The following is an 18,726-nucleotide window of genomic DNA, read 5'->3' as shown; positions in this document are numbered from 1 at the left end:
GCCTCACGCTCCAGTTCCCCAGGCCATTCCGCCGCCCTTCCCACTCAGCACTGAGGCTGCAGCCCAGTGGCCAGCTCTTCTTGTTTCCAGCAGATTCTAGAAACATCACCTGAAACATTGTCACAGATGGCAGGAACTACCCTGCAGTACTTGCCTGTGAGGAGAGGCCCAGCGTGTCCCGTTGAATCTGAAAACCACCTCCGGTCCCAGGCTTGTGTGTGTTCACCATTTCAGCCGTAAGTCTCCTGACCGAGTCCCGTTAGTATCGGCGACAACAATAGTTTTATCTGCTGGATAAGGCAAATACTTTGAAATGAATGAATGTACCCCACTGCCCAACAGTACAAAGCAAATGTCTAAATACAGTCATAAATAGAAAATCAAACCTTTAAAAACTTTATTTGGAATTAATATTTGGAACAATCATAAAACGAAGGACCTCTTTAAGCTTTTAATCATATGTATTTATATGCTAAGAACAAATTCCTTTGAGGTAAAAATAGGGAGAAAAGTGACTGAAGTAGAAAACGGAACTGACTTGCCTGCTCAGCCTGTGGGAACCTGGCCCATCACCACCACATGTGTCCTGCTACCTGGAATGGACTAACAACCGCATCCGAGGCCGGAGCTGGAAGCAATGCTGCGGCTTGAACAGGTCCCACCCTGCCCGCCTCTACCCAGGGCAGCCACGCAGGCCTGGAGCCTCCCGTGGGTGTGGCCGGGGGCGCTGCACAGCCCACCGCAGGCGGGCACCCAGAAGACATTGGCTGTTCCCCCATTTCAGACAGCCCTTGCTCAGGGGTGTGCCTTCACTAGCCTGCCAGGCACAGGCCAGGCCGGGGAGCTGCCCGCCACCCTGCCTGCACCCAGCAGCAGAGAGGTGTGCACGGCCAAGGTGTGCTTTATCAGCATAACCCCAGAGTGAGATCACTGAACTCTCGCCAATTCTCTGGATTCATTTAAAAAAAAAAAAAGTCTCTTACAGTCTTTGTTGAAAATGTTTCACTTACAATACAATACTAATTACCCTTGGCAATTCAAAATTAGACTACCAAACAAAAATAGTTCAAATTTTTATCAAATGAGTTAAAAAAGGTCAGTAATATAGCCTTGCAGCCTCTGAAGTATTGGCAAAACTGAAAAGCAGAGGAAGATTTCCCAGCCCGTTCGTATATTCTCTCCTTTATTGAAGGAGAAAAAAAATGTTTAATTCTGCTAAAAGATCATCTTACAAGAAAAAGAGGTAGCCATGGAATGTTCTAAATTGTCATCCTACCGACCAACCTCCTTTTGGCCTTCCTCCACGGGGGACAGAGCCCCGTCCACGCAGCTGCCTGACTGGCCCACTGTGCTGCGTGGCAGAGCCTCCGCTGCTTCTCTGAGACCTCCACCAGCGCAGTGGGAGAGAGCACCCCAGGGTGCTGACAGCGCCCGCCGCAGGCACCGCACAGAGCCCAATTTCTCTTTGCTCCCATCGCCTGGAGCCCGAGGTGTGCCCACAGCCTGGCAGCGGCCTCACTGGGGCGAGCCCAGGTGCACGAGCGCCACCACGGTCGTGTAGCTGTGGAACAGGTCCTCGCCCTTGAGTTCGCTGCACTTCCTCAGGGTGAAGTTCCCGGTGACGATGCGGTCGCAGCCGATCTCTCCGTTCCCAAAGAAGCCAAACAAGGGAACCCTGGGGAAAAGCTTCCGGAAGGCGTCGGCCTCCACGTTCCCCTTGGCCCTGTAGTAGCGGAAGCCCCGGCCCACGCAGGCGAACATGAAGGCCACGGTGTTCTGCTCCGGGATGTTGGCCGCCTTGAGCCGCTGCATGGCGGCCTCGGCCGACGGCTCGTCGTTCACGTCCTCGTTGAGCAGCACGGTGGCACTCTGGATCCGGGGCCCACTGAAGGCCAGGCCCACCACGCCGGCAGCCTCCACCCCCAGAGGGCGCCTGGAAAAGGCAAGAAAAGACTGGCAATGTGGGAGAAACCAGCACGAAAGGCTGAGGCCGCCCAGATGGAGCTGCCCGCTGCAGGGAGGCCCACGGCAGAGGAAAGCGAGCACGAAGGACAGCCTCCCCCACCCCCGTCTGGCAGCGAGTCCGTGGCACCCAGCTCCTTGCCTGCAGACCCTCGGCGCTGGGCTGTGTGCAGCAGGCAGACCATCCTGCAGCACCCGCCAACACAGAGGATCTGGCTGTAGCACTCAAAGTCCCCCTTTTATCACATCTCTTCAGTAATATGAGGGGCCTTCAAAAAATAGGTGGATAAAAGCTTAACCTGGTGCAAAACGTTTTGAACCCCATGGACAGTTTCTATAACAACTTTTCCAGGACCTTGTGGAAGCCGTCTGGTGCTTGGGATTCCATCCACCCCCCAGCACCTGCAGCGGCCGTGGGTGACCTGGCCAGCAGCCCAGCGGTCAGTCCGTCCCTCTGCCTTTCAAATCAGTCACGTTTTTTAGTGTGAATAAAGAACAGAGATTACAGTCTCTGGAGGTGAAAACCTTAGTAACAAAATCTAAGCTCCGAAATATCTGAGCTTCAAAACACAATTTCTTAAACTGAGTGCTAGGAGTACCAGGGGACCCACAGGGCAGCATGGCCGCAGGCGGGGTGACCACAGGACACGGGACCTGCACTGGCCCTCCAAGAGCATCGGAAGGCAACTCCAACAGGACAAAGTGATGGATGGAGGTCACCCAGAAGACCAGAGCCATCGCTGGGGGAGCAGCAGGCACGAATGGGAATCCACAAACAAGAGCTGTGAGTTCAGGGAGAAGCTCTCCAAGGAAAGCACACCCCCAGTGTGTGCAGGTGTGTGTATTGGGGGGAGGGGTCATGGCATCCAGATGCCCCTGGGGACGGGCATGCCTTGTCAGAACATCTGGGTTCAAGTGTCAGTCAGCTGGGGCCCTGACATCCACTGGGACCTCCACACTGAGCTCCCAGGTCCTGGCTCAGCCAGACCCAGCTCCTTCAGGCATCTGGGGAGTAAACCGGGAGATAGAACTCTGTCTTTCAAATAAAAACGGAAATTAAAAGCCCATGGTAACAAAAACTCAGCCCAGTTTCCACACGGCTTCCTAGGGAATCGAAAGCGCTGGGACATACCTTCCGCAGGTCAGTGATGACAGGTGGTCCACCTGGCCCCCGGCCAAGATGACGTTCATGTCACTGAAGGTGCTGACTACTCGCTGCAGGTATGTGCTGGCCCCTGCTTTGCAGCAGTTGTAACCGAATACCAGGACCACGCGGAGCTCGGGGTTGTCTAGGAGACCTGGGCAGGAAGCAAAAGCCCCATTAGACAGCCTGCACACAGGAGCACAGGAACGCGGCTAGTGCCTGCAGCCCTCCCACACGGTAACCTACTGCTCACACTGTCCCTTCCTGACACCGTGTACACACACCCATGTCACCTGATCAGCCCTCTCCCCCATGAGGCAGTGGAGGGGGTGGGAGCAGGTGCACAGAGCCTGCACGCAGACCCTGCCCAGCCTCCCGCGAACAGTCAGCAGCAGCAGATTCAGAGACCCGAGGGAAGGCCCAGCGCCAGGGACCATGCCCAGGCCCCGGAGCCCAGGAACCCTACCTGATTGTGGGAAGGCTTCTCTGCAGATTTAACCTGAGGTCTCGGGGTGCAATGACCTCAGCAGCCTGGGTGGTCCACTGATCCCCCAGTCACCACTAACGTGATGCCACTAACGTGAGTACTAAGAGAGGACCCCAACTCTCTCCAGTGCCTCTGAAGGGTGGTGGCACCACTGGCACCTCGGTGTGCAGCTGCACCTTCCAAACTGTGGCAGGATACAATTTTATTTTTCTAAGTTTCATTCATTGTTCCTATTTGAAAGGCAGAGCCACAGGGATCTTCCATCCCTGGTTTACCTGCCAAGGTGCCCACAGAAGCCAGGGCTGGGCGGGGCCGGGCCGGGCAAGCAGCCCAGAGCTAGATCCCTGTCTGTCACGCACATCAGCCTGTGGCTGCACAGCAGCAGAGGTGAGACTTGAACCTGGGCGCTCTGATGGGATATGGGCATCCCAAGCAGCAACATCACCGGCTGCACCACAGCACCCACTGGAGTGTGAAACGAGGCTACAGCAGCCTCAGGCATTGATGACGTCAGAGAATGCCAGGCTTCCTGCCACCCCCTTCCCCCCGCCAGGCAGGTGCACACAGAGTAAAAGCAGCTGCCACAGAATCAGCATCATGGCCTCTGTGGATGGCAGCATTGCTCGTGTCCCAGCTGCTCCCTCCATTCAGGCGCCAGTTCATGTCCTGGCTGCTCCACTTCCGATCCAGCTCCCTGCTTATGGCCTGGGAAAGTAGCAGAGGACAGCCCAAGTGTGTGGGTTCCTGAATCCACACAAGAGATTCAGAGGAACCTCCTGGCTCCTAATCAAGTTATGTCTGGCCATTACAGCCATTTGGGGTTCTCACAACAGATGCAGGGTCTCTGTAAATCTGCCTTTCAAATAAAAATAAATGCTTTTAAAAAGCTGCTGCTGCTAAGAGGCAGCAGAACCTACAGACTTCAGAATAAGGTTATGCCGCAGTGGACGCCTTGTCTGCAAAACATCAATTTGAACTTGGCCAGCATCTCCAAGCACAGGTAGCTTCTAGGATGGGGGAAAAAAATCCCAACACTTAACCACAGACCTGTTTCCATGACCTGTCAAGTAAATTCCACCTTGACAGGTCTGACGTGAAGGTTCCTGAAAACCAGGCTCCCTCAAGGAGTGGTCAGTCCTGGGAGCGGCCTCGTTGTTTCTGATGCTCTACACAGAAATCACCCAGACCTGTGATGCCATCCACCCAACCACGGCAGGTCGACTGCTGGACAGGCGGGCCCTGCAGATGCAGTGGTCCAGGCAGCCCCAAGCACACCAACAGAGGGACGTGCTCAGCCCAGGGCGGCCCCAGGAACCTGCCTCCCCACCCTCGGGGCTGTGCTTTCAGAGGCCAGACTGCCAGTCTGCCAGTCTCGGCTGGCCTCCCCTAAGCCCTGTGCATGGCCTCGGTGTCCACTGGACACTTGCAACTGTGTGTCCTAAAGGAGCCACCTCCTTTTACACACACTCTCTCTCTCTCTGCTTGCCCAGCTGAGAGTCCCAGCATGCACTCTGCCTGTGCGCCTCACCATCCCACTCCACAGGAGCAAGCACAGTGCCCACTGTCCCCCTAGTCAGTGCAGGAAGGCCACCAGGGCCTGCAGATCTAGCTCACCTGCCACCACGTTTGCCAGATACATCTACTCCCAAAGTGATGTACCGGGCTCATAAGCAGGCCTCCTGGGACCCCCTCACATGCTGCACAAGGGTGAGAGTGTGTGTCACCTGCAGGAAGCCACCTCCCCAGGAACCCTGCTCCTTGGCTAGACCCCCAAGTGGCCTGACTTCCCCGGGCAGCCCACCTCTCTCACTGTACTCCAGCCGGCTCCTGGGATACATTCCTGTCACTCAGGCCTCTGCAGCGTCTGTGGGAGTTCCTTCCCTTGGGTTCCACACTGATTCCACCAGACTATTCTAGAACTTTCTGAGTTGGACTGAGGAAGTCCTGGCTGCTGGCAGAGCTCCAGGGCAGTCATCCATGGTGCTGAACAGTAGCAGCTGGGCCACGAGGGGCCCCGTCCCAGCACCTACCTCACTGACATCGCAGCACTTGGGCAAGGCTGCCTGGCTTCCACACTGTCTGGGAGGCAGCAGCTTCCACAATCACAGTAAGCATCCAAGCCACGTCCAGCCACCGGCTGCAGCCCAATGCAGGCGCAAGGAACACATGCCATGTTGGCTGTCAGATGGGACAGCACCTACCAAGAAGTGGCACAGCCTAGGCACTTCCTGCCGAGGACCCCCATGACTGCTGGCACCCCTAGCAGGTCTTCACTGCAGGAAAATTGTAACAGGAGTCTAGCACAGGGGCAGGAAGGGGCGCCAGCTCTCCTGTTAGTGGGCACAGTGGTCTCTGCTGCCAGAAGCTGTTCTGGTCACAGCTGGCGAGTCCCAGTGGGGCACAGAGCTTCAGAGCTACCCCAAGCTGGGCAGGACAACAAACAGTCCTGTGTCCATCTGTCATCAGATGTACCAGCCACCCAGCACAGAACTGCAGTGAGAGGACCAGACACCATGGGGGAACGGGGTGGGGAGCTGGAGAGCATTCATGGCCAGGACCACTGTGGACTCCCCCTCCTGAGCCAGACCTCTCACCACCTCAGGACTCTATGCCCATTGAACCCAGTAATTGCACTAGGTCCCAAGCCGAACACAGCACATCTAGGTGACACAGGCAGCCCTTCTGCTCGGGCTGCGCTTCCAGCCTTGCTTCAGTGAACAATGCAGAGCAAGCCCCAGCTGCAACCCTGTCAGGTGAGCAGTCGCTGCTCATCTGGGCCACACCCCTCCTAGCCCTACCTGGCCGCCAGTGCCACCCCTCATCTTTCCCACGACAGCTGCTTCCTGCTGTCGCCTGCATCCAATTTTTAAAAAGCAACTTTAACTTGTGACTATCATATGGACCCATTACATATAAGTAGCACCCGGACACACTTCTACACTGCTGAAAGGCCAGAGCGAGAGAATCCACATTGGCTGTGCTCCCCCAGTGGCCCTGCCCCATGTGCACCTCTCCCAGACAAGCTGGAATTCTGGGGTTCTCCCCAGTGGAACTGCAGGGTCCACATCCTGTGCACCTGGGGTCGTCTTGGCTCCCATGAATCAGCCTGCTCTGCTAGACTGGAGGCCCCCCAAGACAGGGTCGGTGCCACTTCCCATGACCAGCATGGGCTCATGATGGATCCCGCTGGGTGATCTGCTTCGCCCCCTGGGATTCGGGGTGTGCCCAGTGCACAGGCCTTCGCCCAGCTGCTGCCTTACGTTTCCAACATGGTGTGGTGAGCAGCACCAGCAGGGACACAGCGCGTGTCTGCACCCAAGGACGGCAAAGCCACGGGCAAGGACCTGCCCCAGCTCCTCACATGGCTACTGTGTGGTCCATGTGGGCAGGGGTGACACAGTCCACCAAACGCCCTTGCTGCCCGCAGCCCAGCTCCTGCTCTGTCCACAGCTGCTGGCACCAGGAGACAGCCGAAAGCACAGTGAGCAAAAACCCAGCACAGCAGTGCTCCCAGCCCTGACGGGATGCTGTAGGCCAGCACACTCATCCTCCGCCCAGAAACCTCAGCGCTCAGGCCCTGCTCCCAGGACAGAGGCCAACACCTCAACCAGCTGGGCGTCCCCTGACCTCAGCAGGCTATCAAGAGGAGGACACAGTGTCAGAGCCCAAGGCTAGGCGCACACAGGGGGAAGGGGGCTGCTTGCACAGGTCTCCCCGACACTTGGCCCTGGAATGCAGACAAGGCCCACCAGAGGCACACACACTTCCTTCCCAGGGTTCACAGGAAATAAACTACAGGTTAAATTTGTTTCTTGTTGACAAAGTGTTAAGACCGCATATATGGGGGCAAGGGTCGTTAAAGGGTTCATAGAAAACACATACTACAAAAAATGTAGGTATAGATTTCAAAATACTTTGCAGCAAAATGAAATGACTCATTCTGCTTTCCTATGAGCATTCTGAAGGGTGCTTACTGTACCATCTGCTTATGGAATACTGCTCGGGGGCCTGGCACAGTAGCCTGGTGGCCACACTTCCAGACACACCTGTGATTTGTGTTCAGGTCAGGCCTTTCGATGGGAGGTCACAGCCATGAGTCAGCCAAAAGAGACAGAACGAGCCGCCACCAGTAGCGGTCACTTACCTACTTCGGTGAGCTGGTGTCTCTCTAGTGTGGAGTTCTTTGGATCCTTCATAAAATGAAAGGGCTGAATTTTTATTCCTTCAATCTGAGGGAACAACAGAGCAAAACCAGATTCTCCAATTTCTATCTCCAGAGGTCGATTGCCAGTGGATCCCATAGGAGTCACTAGGGAGCAAAGGGAGAGCTTTGTGGACAGATGCACCAGGACCCAGCCCCGCGACTGCCACCCCCTGCCAGGCTGGCGCCTGCCGGCCTTCCCACGGTGCCAGGCCAGGGCTGCAGCTTGACGTCAATGGTTCAGAAAGCAAAAACAAAGCCAGCAAACGTCTTCTACTTAGTGGAGTTAGATGAAGGATGCCTGGGGGACTGAGACAGAATGTATTATTCTGTTACTCTTTCAGCTTTGCCAAAGGTTCAAGGTTAAAAAAATAAAAAGGTAGCGGAGGCATAGCAAATGCACATCTGTAACCATTCCACATAAAAAATTATTCTAAAAAATGCTTGAGAATTATATTTAAATATGTGTACAAATACTTTTTAAAAATGAATACATTTGGAAGGCAGAGTAACGGAGAAAGAGGGAGACAGATCTTCCATCTGCTAATACTCTGCCCAACGGCTGTAACCACCAGGGCTGCAGCAGGGTGAGGCGAGCCCAGAGCCTCGAGCAGGAGGGCCATCTTCCGCTGAATGACAATGGGGTGTGCAGGCAATGCCCTGCCAAGAATGCCCCTATGCCATGAGGGGGGCCTGGTTTTGTGCCTGTTCCTCTTCCAATTCCATTTCCTGTCAAGGCACACCGTGGGGGCAGCAGCTGATGACACAGCACTTTGTCCCTTTCACCCTCCAAGTTCACAGCTCTGGCCAGGGGTCTGGTTTGGCTGTTACAGGCTTGTGGGGGAGTGAACCAGCAAATGAATGCTCTGTGTGCCCTTCAAAATAAATGGAAATGAGTAAGACCCTTTTAAAGCAGAACGATGACAGGCAGATGCAGAGTGACATGGCAGTGAGTCCGGAATGTGGGGCAGTGAGGGATGTCAGGAGCAGGTGCTCCCACCGCACTGTGTTCCCCGCTCCCCGCTCAGAGCGGAACCCCGATTCCAGCAGATCTGTGGAGGTTCTAACGGGTGTGAACAGGAGACACCAGGTGTGGTCGGGCAGAAGAAAAGGGGTTGTGCGGGGCTTGGGAAAGCAGTTCGGCTCCTGGACGCGCATCCCTGGAACTGGAAGGAGAGGGGTTCCTGTGACAAGGCTCCCACACCGTGCTTGTCTCAGCAGCCTCACAGGTGAGCGTGGAGGCTGTAATTCAACCTCATCCCCTGGCTGTGTTGCCAACAGCAACGGCGACACTGCACGTGCACACAGGGTGCACCCCATGCTGCTGAATTAGTTGCTTACTTTGTGGGGCAGGGGCTGATCTGTATCTTGTGATAGTTTGCCCTGCTAACAACAAATGGTCTTTACTAGTTGCCCCACTTCCCATCCAGCTCCTTGCCTGTGGCCTGCGAAAGCAGGCCTTGGGACCCTGCACCCACATGGGAGACCTGGAGGAGGCTCCGGGCTCCTGGCTTCGGATTAGCTCAGCTCCGGCTGTTGCTACTACGTGGGGAGTGAGCCAGCAGACAAGGACCTTTCTGGCTCTCCTTTTCTTTGTTTTCAATAGAAACAAATTTTACAAAAATTTCAAAAAGTAGAAGCAATTTTAAAGAATGTCACAGCCAGTCCCAGGCCCACCTGAATTATAACCCCAAGGCCTCCATGTGGAGGCCAAGGCTACGTGTGTAAGCTGTGAGGGGAATTGAGGCCAGCCTGAGGATGAGGACACCTTCAGTGCAGAGGATCGACATGGTGCAGGGCTCACACTGGGCAGGTAACCCAGGGAACAGGACAGAATGGCAGCCAGGTCACACACACACAGCCACCTCCTGACAAGAGTACAAGAGCGCTGAAGGAGGAGAGGACAGCTCTCCACAAACGTTCAAGGAGTTAACTAACAAACACATGGGGCAAAGTCGACCTCAAAGTCCCACCTTACAAACACCACACAGGATGAACATGGCCAGCTCACAGAACTCCCTCTAACAGGACCCCGGGGACAGGTGCCATCCGAGCAGGCCTCTGTGAGCTTGGATCCCTCCTCACACAGACACTGACTGGGGGCCAGCCGCAGGGCCTAGTGGTCAAGCCTTCACCTGCAGGGCCGCCATCCCATGGTAAAGTGCCAGCCTGAATTCCGGTTGCTCCACATTGATCCGGCTCCTAGATCATGCACTTGGAAAGCTGTGGCAGTTGGCCCAGGTGCTGGCGCCTCTGCCGCCCACATGGGAAACCAAGGTGGAGCTGTGGGCGCCTGGGTTCAACCTGGCCCGGCCCCAGCTACTGTGGCCGACTGGGGAGGAAACCAGCGGGTGGAAGGTCTGCCTTCCAAATAAAAGTCCGAGGGTCAGAGGGCCCGTTGCCAGCAGGTAGTCAAAGCTGGGGCCCTCACATATCACACAAATGAGGTCAGATGACACAAAACCACAGCTTCCTTTACAATGAAAAACACACCTGACCCAATCCCACTACTTGGAAATTGCCTAAGAACTGATCCAGCTCCACAAACATGTTTCCAAAAACTTCCTTCACAATGGCCAGGAACTAGAAGGAACACAATTGCCCATCAGAGAGAATGGAAGGCCAAGTGTGGGTATTCAAGTCACAGAACATGACCCACACACCACGGACGGTTCTGTAGCAGGTAGGGGTCCGTGGAAAACAGCAAGAGGGGCCTTCCCAGGGTGACAGAAACCTTCCACGGCTTGACTGGTGTGGGAGCCACACAGAGTAAACATTCGCTTATTGCATACTAGAGACTGAGCATGCTGGGGAAACCACCACCTGTGACGCCAGCACCCTGTATAGGTGCTGGTTCAAGTCCCAGCTGCTCCACCTCCAACCCAGCTCCCTGCTAATACACCTGGGAAAGCAGCAGAGGAAGGCCCCAGGGTGCTTGCGCTCCTGCCACCCACAGAGGAGACACAGAGCTCCAGGCTCCTGGCTTCAGCCTGGCCCAGACCTGGGCAGTAAACCAGCGGATGGAAGATGGAGCTCTCCCTGCCTTTCTAATAAATAAATCTCAAAAAAATTGTGAATTTTACTGTAAGCCAAAATCAACAAAGAAGAGAGATCTCTGCACCTATAAAAATGAACACATTTTTCTTGATAATGAGGTTTTCCCAACCTGTAATAGAATGGGAGGTGGTCAGCAAAGTGGGGCTCAACTGGCTAACCCTCCACCTACAGTGCGAGCATTCCCATATGGGCACTGGTTCATGTCCTGGCTGCTTCACTTCTGACCCATTTCCCTCTTATGGACCGAGAAAGCAGTAGAGGATGGCAAGACACTGGGACTCTACACCCACGTGGGAGTCCCACAGAAGCTCCTGACTCCTGGCTTCAGATTCTGGTTGTTGCGGCCACTTGGGGAGTGAAGCAGTGGATGGAAGAATCTCTCTCCCTTCCCCCATTTTCTCCCTCTCTCCTTTTTCCTGTAAATTTGCCTTTCAAATAAAAAACAAAATAAAATAGCTGGGCTAGTGGCTGATGCCTGGGAGAACCTCAACTGTCTCGGTGGGTTCTGCTCAGACACATGTGGCACCTGCTCACGGCAGCCAGGAGGCAAGTGCTGCAGGGCACCAGCCTGCCAACAGGCAAGCCCGGGAAACCCAAGGGAGGCAGGACCAAGTCAGTGCCACCTCAGCGCAGCACCAAGGGAGGGCTCAGCAGACACCCCATGCCCACGCTGGGGACACCACGGGCAGGATACCCAGGTCTGACCCCAACAGAAACCTGATCAAATGTAGGGGTCACTGCAGTGGTATGAAGGGGAGACCCAGGAAATGCCAGGAACGGTAATGACCTAGGCGGCCCACACAGGACAAGTCACCACGCAACACAACAGTTTGGTCAGGGCTATCACTCTGTGTCATGCAAAGAGAAAGGAAGTACGTGAGAGAATACCCAGACCAGGGCAGCGTGGGGAACTGCCAGGCAGGGAAGACGGACCCCGTCTGCGCAGGCTGGCCCCCACCCATGCGGAAACACCCAAAACCCTTGGTGCCTCACCATACAAGCCTCTGTAACGTAAATAAAAACATTCCTTTGCTGAAGTTTAAAAATGTCAATTGTAGAATATACAGCACTGCAGAGATGGAACAAAGAAAACTGCAGCTAACTCTTTCTTGTTGCTTCCTGCATATCTCAGTTCTCAGTGCTTTATTTTCAAAACTTATCTTACTTATTTGAAAAGCAAAGTGACAGATTGGGAGAGGATGGAGACAGAAAGCTCTTCCATCCACTGCTTCACTCCCCAAATGGCTGACAGCCAGGGCTGGTCCAGGCTGAAGCTCGGCACTGCATCCAGGGCTCCCACGTGGGCAGTGGCCCCAGCACTCAGGGCATCTTGGGACTGCCTTCTCAGGTGTATTACCAGGAAGCCAGCTCAGAAGCAGAGTGGCCGAGACCTGGACAGGTGCTCCAATGTGGATCTAGGATGCCGGTGTTACGAGCTGCAGCTTAACTTGCAGTGCCACAACCCCAGCCCCTCAACTCTTAAGTGCTTAACCTTTAGAACCCCTCCAAGGAAGGTTCCATTTCACTGCCAGGCAACTGTCCTTCCAGGAAGTCAGAGAACATGCCCAAGTCTTCTGGACACGACGAGCGCAGCTGGGATGCTGCTTTACCGAGTGTCTCTTGTCACTGTGGAAAGGAACACCAAACAACCATGGCAGCAGGCAGACTCCCCAGCCAGGGTCATGTGGCATACTCCTCAGGCAGCCGCAGCCAGGGGGAGAAACACAAGTTTCTGGTTAGACCCATGGCAGCTCTAAAGCCAGCACCATCTCACCCTGACTTGCCAGAAACAGGATGAGCTGGTCCGACCAAATGCCAGAAACCCTGCTATAATCTGAGGGTCAGAGAGGGATGGAATAAAAGGCTAGCGAGAAGACGTGCAGTGCATCTGGTGGATGTGTGGGCAGCCACGCTAACTTCACAAACATGGAGCCAAACAGAACCGCTCTCTCACCAACGATTCCGGGGGCCACAATTCCAAGGACCTGGCAGTGCCGGGGCAGCAGCTTCTCAAGGGCCAGCGCAGCCTCCATACTCGTCCTCTTCCTTGCTGCAAGACAGAAGCGAAGCTGGTAACCATCCACCCCAAGTGGGCTCTGGTCCTAGGGATGCCCTGCAGGTTCCGGGCACTGGCACACACTCCAAAGAGGTCCCCCTATGCATGCTGCCACCCACCCTGGGTCTACCCTGACAGACTGAACTCCCAACCAGACCCTTCCTGCTTGCGTCCTTTCTGCTTCTGCCTCGGCGGACCCAAGTTCAGAAACAGCAGCTGAATTTCAGACATGCTGTGTGTCTTCCTGGTTGGCAGGTTACTGCATACGGCTGCCCACTGCACACCTCCAGGTCTAACCCGGGGCCTCAGCATGCTCAGCAAACCAAGAATGCACAGCATCTGTAATTTTGGTCAATGGGACCCCGTAATTCAAACACAATGAAATTAGGTAAAATCATGTATGTTCCTTTAACCCTAAAACATGCCCAAGTGAGGATTAACACATTTCCAAGTGAGAAAAACACTTTTTTTTTTTTTGTGGGGCTGGAGCTGTGGCGACAGAGCAGGCTAAGGCCCAGCCTGAAGCACCAGCTTCCTGTGAGGGCGTCAGTTCACATCCCGGATGCTCTGCTTCTCATCCAGCTTCCTGCTAATGGCCTGGAGAGCAGCAGAGGACATCCATCAGAGGATGGCCTGAGTGCCTGGGCGCCCGTGCCCACGCAGGCAACTGAGAAGAAGCTCCAGGCTCTTGGCCCAGCTCCAGCCAATGCAGCACGAACGGGCAAATGGAAAATCTGTCTCTCCTTCTCTTTCAGTAACTGTGCCTTTCCAATAAAAATCAATACTCACTGTATACTTGGATTTCAATATTTTTTATCCCAAAACAAGCTTACTTTTTAATACCTTTTTTTTTTTTAAAGCCTGAGACACAGAGGGAGACAGGCCCTCCCTCTGGTTCACCTCCCGGATACCTGCAATGGTCAGAGGGTTTGAAGCCACAGCCAGGAGTCAGGGACTCGAGTCAGAATTCTCACCTGGATGACAGGCACTGGGGGACTGATGCGGGCAGTGCTGCCTCTCGGGGCAGCTGGGCTGGAAGCTGGGAGTCAGAGCTGAGCAGCGAGCCCAGGCCCTCTGATGTGGCCTAGAGGCAACCTAGCCACTGGCCCCCAATGCCTGCCCCAACATGTGTCTACATCCACTTTTCCATGAGCATTCTAAATCCCCATGCATATCAGGCTAGAGTACCAAGGACGGCCCCAGGAAGTCCCTAACTGCAAACCAAGGCACACAGGGAAATAGCAAACCACAAAGCCCGTTTTTCAGTTACCTCTCTTATGGCCACGGCATTCTTCAAGGCTAATGAAAGTTTCAGAATCAGCCATGTAGAGAACTGTCTGTGGTAAGACGTGAACATTCTGCAAGAGAAACCACCAGAATTGGATGGCATGGACTCCAGTGCACCTGCATGGTCCCTTAGAGCCTCACCCTGTTCCGCAAGGCAGCAGTGCTGGCCCAGCTCCACCCACATCACCTCCCCACCCCAAAGGGCGTCACTGGGAGGGACTGACTCACAGGAGGGGAGGGCACAAGGCCCCAGTGAGCCCTCACTACCCACAGGGACCCAGATTTGGCAGCCATCACCCACACCCAACCACAGCCACCATGGGCTCTCTGCTGCCTGCCGGCTGGCCACCTATCATCAAGGCCACTTCCCTTGGCACAGCTCAAGGACCAACTCGATGACAGCACTTGTTCTGAGGCCCACACATGCCACAACCTGCATATGTCAGTCAAAATATGGAAATCAGTTCCCAACGTCTCCTGTTCCGCTGAAGTGTACCACACAATGTGGGTTTCTGGATTCTTTTGAAACATCAGGTCCTACTGGCAGCACCAGGTCTGCAGTGCCTGTGACCAGGGCTAGCCAGAGGCGAGCTCTGCCCTGTGAGCTGGGTCCTGCCCCTCCACCGCCCACTGCTCAGACCCTCTGAGCCTGTGGTACGTGCCCAGTGAGTGGAAAGACATTCCAGAAACTGGGGCATGAGTGCCAACTCCACCAAGACCCACAGAAAGCCTCGAGGTCCCACTCTTGCACAAACATGAGCAGCCACAGGGCTTCATGGTTCTCTCTTGGCTGGCACTCTCAGAAGCAACTACTGAGATCCCCACCCAGAGATGGTACCAACACCACCCATGGCACAGTGGAAGGCAGCCAGAACCTCATTCCATTATTAAAGCTATAGATGGCAAACTATTTTATAAAACTGTTGGTACCTCTTTAAATATTCCGAATATTTCAACTTACTCAATGGCCATAAAAGTAGTATGCTCTTGGAATAACTTGGAAAACAGCACATAGGATTCAGACAGGGTTCCATGAAATGATATTTGTTACAACACACAAGGCAGCGTCACAACAGAAATGCTGATGAGGATGTTAAGTGGACATTATCTACTGAAAACTTGTGGGGTTTCAAAAGATGCTGGGCATCCTGTATGGGCACCACTTGGTGTTCTGGCTGCTCCACTTCCCATCCAGCTCCCTGATAATGCACCTGGGAAACAGAGGCAGATGATCTAAGCGTTCTGGGCCCCTGCACCTCATATGGAAGGCCTAGAAGAAGCTCCTGGCTTTGGTGAGGCCCAGCCCTGAGTACTGAGGTCATCTGAGAATTGAACCAGCAGATAGAAGACTTGTCTCTAACTTCAACTTTCAAACGTTTAACCCTTAGCAAGAAAGGAACAAAATCTCCGTTCCTGGTCCCCTGGGTGAGGTGTCCCAGGCTGTCCTGGGAGCACAGAGGATGGAGCCTGAAGCCCAGAGGGCCCAGGGAGTGTCCTTAAAGTCCTACAGGGGAGTACCAGGCCCAGGGGCACCTCTGCCTAGCACACTGCCGCTATGACGCACAGCTGTGCCTGCTGTGGCACCCACACATCAGAAAACCAGCCCCTCCACACCAAACCTTCCAAAGCATTTACACACACAAGTTTATGCCCCAAGGAAGTGGTGGGCGCCATTTGGGCCTGTTGCTTTTTCACTCGTTTTGTTTTAAACCAATTTAGATTACAGTAGGCATCATTTCATAACCTTGCTTTCAAACTTTATTTTCATTGGAAAGGCAGATTTTACAAAGAGAAGGACAAAGATCTTCCTCCTGCTGGTTCACTCCCCAAATGGCCACAATGGTCAGAACTGAGCCAATCCAAAGCCAGGAGCCTCAAGCCTCTTCTGGGCCTTCCACATGGACGCAGGGTCCCAAGGCTTTGAGCCATCCTTGGCTACTTTCCTAGGCCACAAGCAGGAAGGTGGATGGGAAGAGGGGCAGCCAGGACATGAACTGGCACCCACATGGGATGCTGGTGCTTGCAGCAAGGATTAGCCGCTGAGCCAACACATCAGCCTCCCTTTTCACTTTCCAACATCAATATCACGTCACGAATGCATCCTGCTGCCAATGACTTCACATATGAAAACTGCAGGGAGCTCCTTGTTGCCCCGTAGGGGGTCACAGAACCTTCTGTGGAAAAGGCTTTGCCTGCATTCCCAATCTCTCCCAGTGACAAACTCGCAGACACGGGATTTGGGCCAGGTACCAGAGAAGAACATTTTCTTGCAAGCCTGCCTCACTACAGGCCAGCTTCCTGGGGTGTGAGACTCAGCATGCAAACAGGGGAAGGAAAAAATGGTATAAGCAAGGAGGAAGGCCAAACTGGTTCTATAGGGGGCATTTAGCTACCACACTGAAATGTTAACAAAAGCCAGGAATCTCACTGTCCAAAGAGCTGGCCAACAGTGAGCACAGTGAGCACTGGACCAGGAGCCCATGCTGGACTCACAGTGAACCCCACGGCCTCACCATTCCCTCCACCCTGAGACGAATGCACACGCAAGGCTTGTATGTTTGTTCACGTGCACATGTGCATGAAAACCAGCCCTCTGCACCTACAGGACACACACACACACACACACACACAGCCCTCCAGACCTCTGGGACACAGACACAGGCATCCAGTTTCCACCAACCTCAGAAAATACTAAAAAAATTAAGATGTGTCTGTGGTCGGTGTAGTAGCAGAGCAAGTTAAGCCACCTTTCCCAGCGCCGTCATCCCATATATGAGCACTGGTGCTCCACTTCCCATCCAGCTCCCAGCTATTGGCCTGGGAAAACAGGCCCATTGCTGTGTCTTGCTGGCCACGTAGACCACGTAGATTCTTTTCTCCTGTGATTATTTCCTAGATGGCACAGAACAACTACTGGTTACACGTGCGAGGTTCTGTAAATTGTCTAGACACAACGCGAGGCCTGAGGAAGGTCTGATGCCTCTGCCACATCAGCTCACACCGGTCCCTGGACACCGAGGGACAACTGTGGTGGACAACTCCTTGACCCTGTCCCCGGATGGCGCAGACGGCTGTAGACAGCTCCATCACGGAGCAGACACCCACAGGATGCACGTCCTCCTGGGGAACTGGCCAACCCAAGGCGAGTTCAGAGCTTCCTGGGAAACAAAGAAGCTCTCCAACCTCTGTGTCCATCTGTGGCTGTGATGCCTCACCTTTGAAAGAAATTTGGCCAAAAAAGAGGATAAAGAGGTTTCCACCAGCCAAACTGTGCCCTGCAAGCGCGGCATCGCTATCCGCCCAAAGGAAAAGCGGACAGAAATGTCAGTTACCGAATTCGTCAAAACGGACGCGCACAGAACTTCCCACTCTTCCTCAAACACTCATTCACAAAACCCGAAGGTGACAGTGCCCAGCCACGGCACCCACGGGCGGCCCGTGCAAGCACAGCACCCCCTGTGAGTGTGTGGCGAGGACACATACTCGGATGAACACCAGACACGGCCAAAGGGAGGACGATGTTCTCCTGCTCTGGCCCCACAAACCAAGGAAGCCGCTGTCTGCCCCCGGGGGGTTGGGGTCCCCTCCCTTCCAACGGGGTGGGTCCCAAAACGCAAGAGTAAGTTTTAGGCTTCCCGCTTTTCTAGCTGGTGTGACAAGGATCAAGAGGCAACACCTGCCCCTGGTGAAGGGACCACGCCAATCAAGGCACAACAAACACACACACCTGCCACAGCAGCCCCCACACACATACACACCTCTGCCACAGCCTCCCGACAACGGACGTTCCCAACACCTGAGCCCCCCGAAAACGACCCCAAGCGCGTCCTGCGTACTCGCCTCCAGCTCCGCGGCCAGCGCGCGCACCAGGCAGTGCCCGTCCAGGTGTCCGGCCTCGGCCGGGCCCGCGGCGATCCAGGTCACGGTGCGGTGTGTCCGCAGCACCCGGCGCACGCACTCCCTCCACAGGCGGCACACGCTGGGAACGCACAAGCACAGGGAGGGTTGGCTGCGGCCCGGGGGTCCCGCCTCGGGGCGTCCCCCCTGCCTCGGGGCGTCCCCCTGCCTCGGGGTGTCCCCGCGCGCACCCCGCCTGCCCCCGGCCCGCCCCGCCGCTCACCCGGCCACCCGCAGCAGCGCCTTGGCGGGCAGGAAGGTGAACACGCGCTCCACCACCTCCGCCAGGTTACTCAGCACCAGCGTGGCCCGGGGGTCTGCCCCGCGGGTCTCCATGCCTCAGCACGCCGCCCGCCGGAGCGGGACGCCGCGCCAGTCGCTGCGCCAACGCTGACCCGGGCCGCGCGCACTGCCGCTTCCGGCTGGCCGCCACGGAGGAGCTGGTGCGCAGGCGCAGGCCTGCCTCGGGGCAGCCGGGCTTCCGGTGGCGTCCCGGTCGTCTGCGGATCGGTTTTGGCCAGCTGGTTGGGACCTGTTGGACTTTACAGTCCTGGCGCCCGAGTTTTGGAACTGACAGGAACGGGTGAGGATGGCTAGTTAAGATTCTAGTGTTAGGAACCCGGGAATGACCTAGG

At 55.1% G+C, this 18,726-nt stretch overlaps 1 protein-coding gene across 1 annotated transcript; it reads right to left on the bottom strand.

Annotated features, from left to right (window-relative positions):
* Window positions 1-382: 382 nt before the first annotated feature.
* FBXO22 (F-box protein 22) lies at window positions 383-18,719 on the bottom strand. The gene is made up of 7 exons (XM_040969187.1): window positions 18,315-18,719; window positions 18,035-18,173; window positions 14,178-14,265; window positions 12,806-12,901; window positions 7,738-7,902; window positions 3,095-3,260; window positions 383-1,933 (listed from the first exon to the last, which is right to left on the bottom strand). The coding sequence occupies exons 1-7, from the start codon at window positions 18,425-18,427 to the stop codon at window positions 1,516-1,518; spliced, it is 1,185 nt and encodes a 394-aa protein (XP_040825121.1). The 5' UTR covers window positions 18,428-18,719; the 3' UTR covers window positions 383-1,515.
* Between the last annotated feature and the right edge of the window lie 7 nt (window positions 18,720-18,726).

Source organism: Ochotona curzoniae, unplaced genomic scaffold, assembly GCF_017591425.1.
Source record: "Ochotona curzoniae isolate NIBS_2020 unplaced genomic scaffold, NIBS_Ocur_1.0 scaffold_4701, whole genome shotgun sequence".
NCBI lineage: Eukaryota > Metazoa > Chordata > Mammalia > Lagomorpha > Ochotonidae > Ochotona > Ochotona curzoniae.
The sequence above is the reverse complement of the archived record's forward strand: the minus strand, read 5'-3'. Positions and strand labels throughout refer to the sequence as shown.

Bases quoted from the DNA above. Each gene is read 5' to 3' on its own strand.
- FBXO22 (XM_040969187.1), bottom strand. From the start codon at position 18,427: ATGGAGACCCGCGGGGCAGACCCCCGGGCCACGCTGGTGCTGAGTAAC. The intron at 14,266-18,034 runs GCGAGTACGCAG...TTTCTCTTGCAG, and splicing joins CGCTGGCCGCGGAGCTGGAG to AATGTTCACGTCTTACCACA. The intron at 3,261-7,737 runs GTAAGTGACCGC...CTTCCTGCCCAG, and splicing joins ACACCAGCTCACCGAAGTAG to GTCTCCTAGACAACCCCGAG.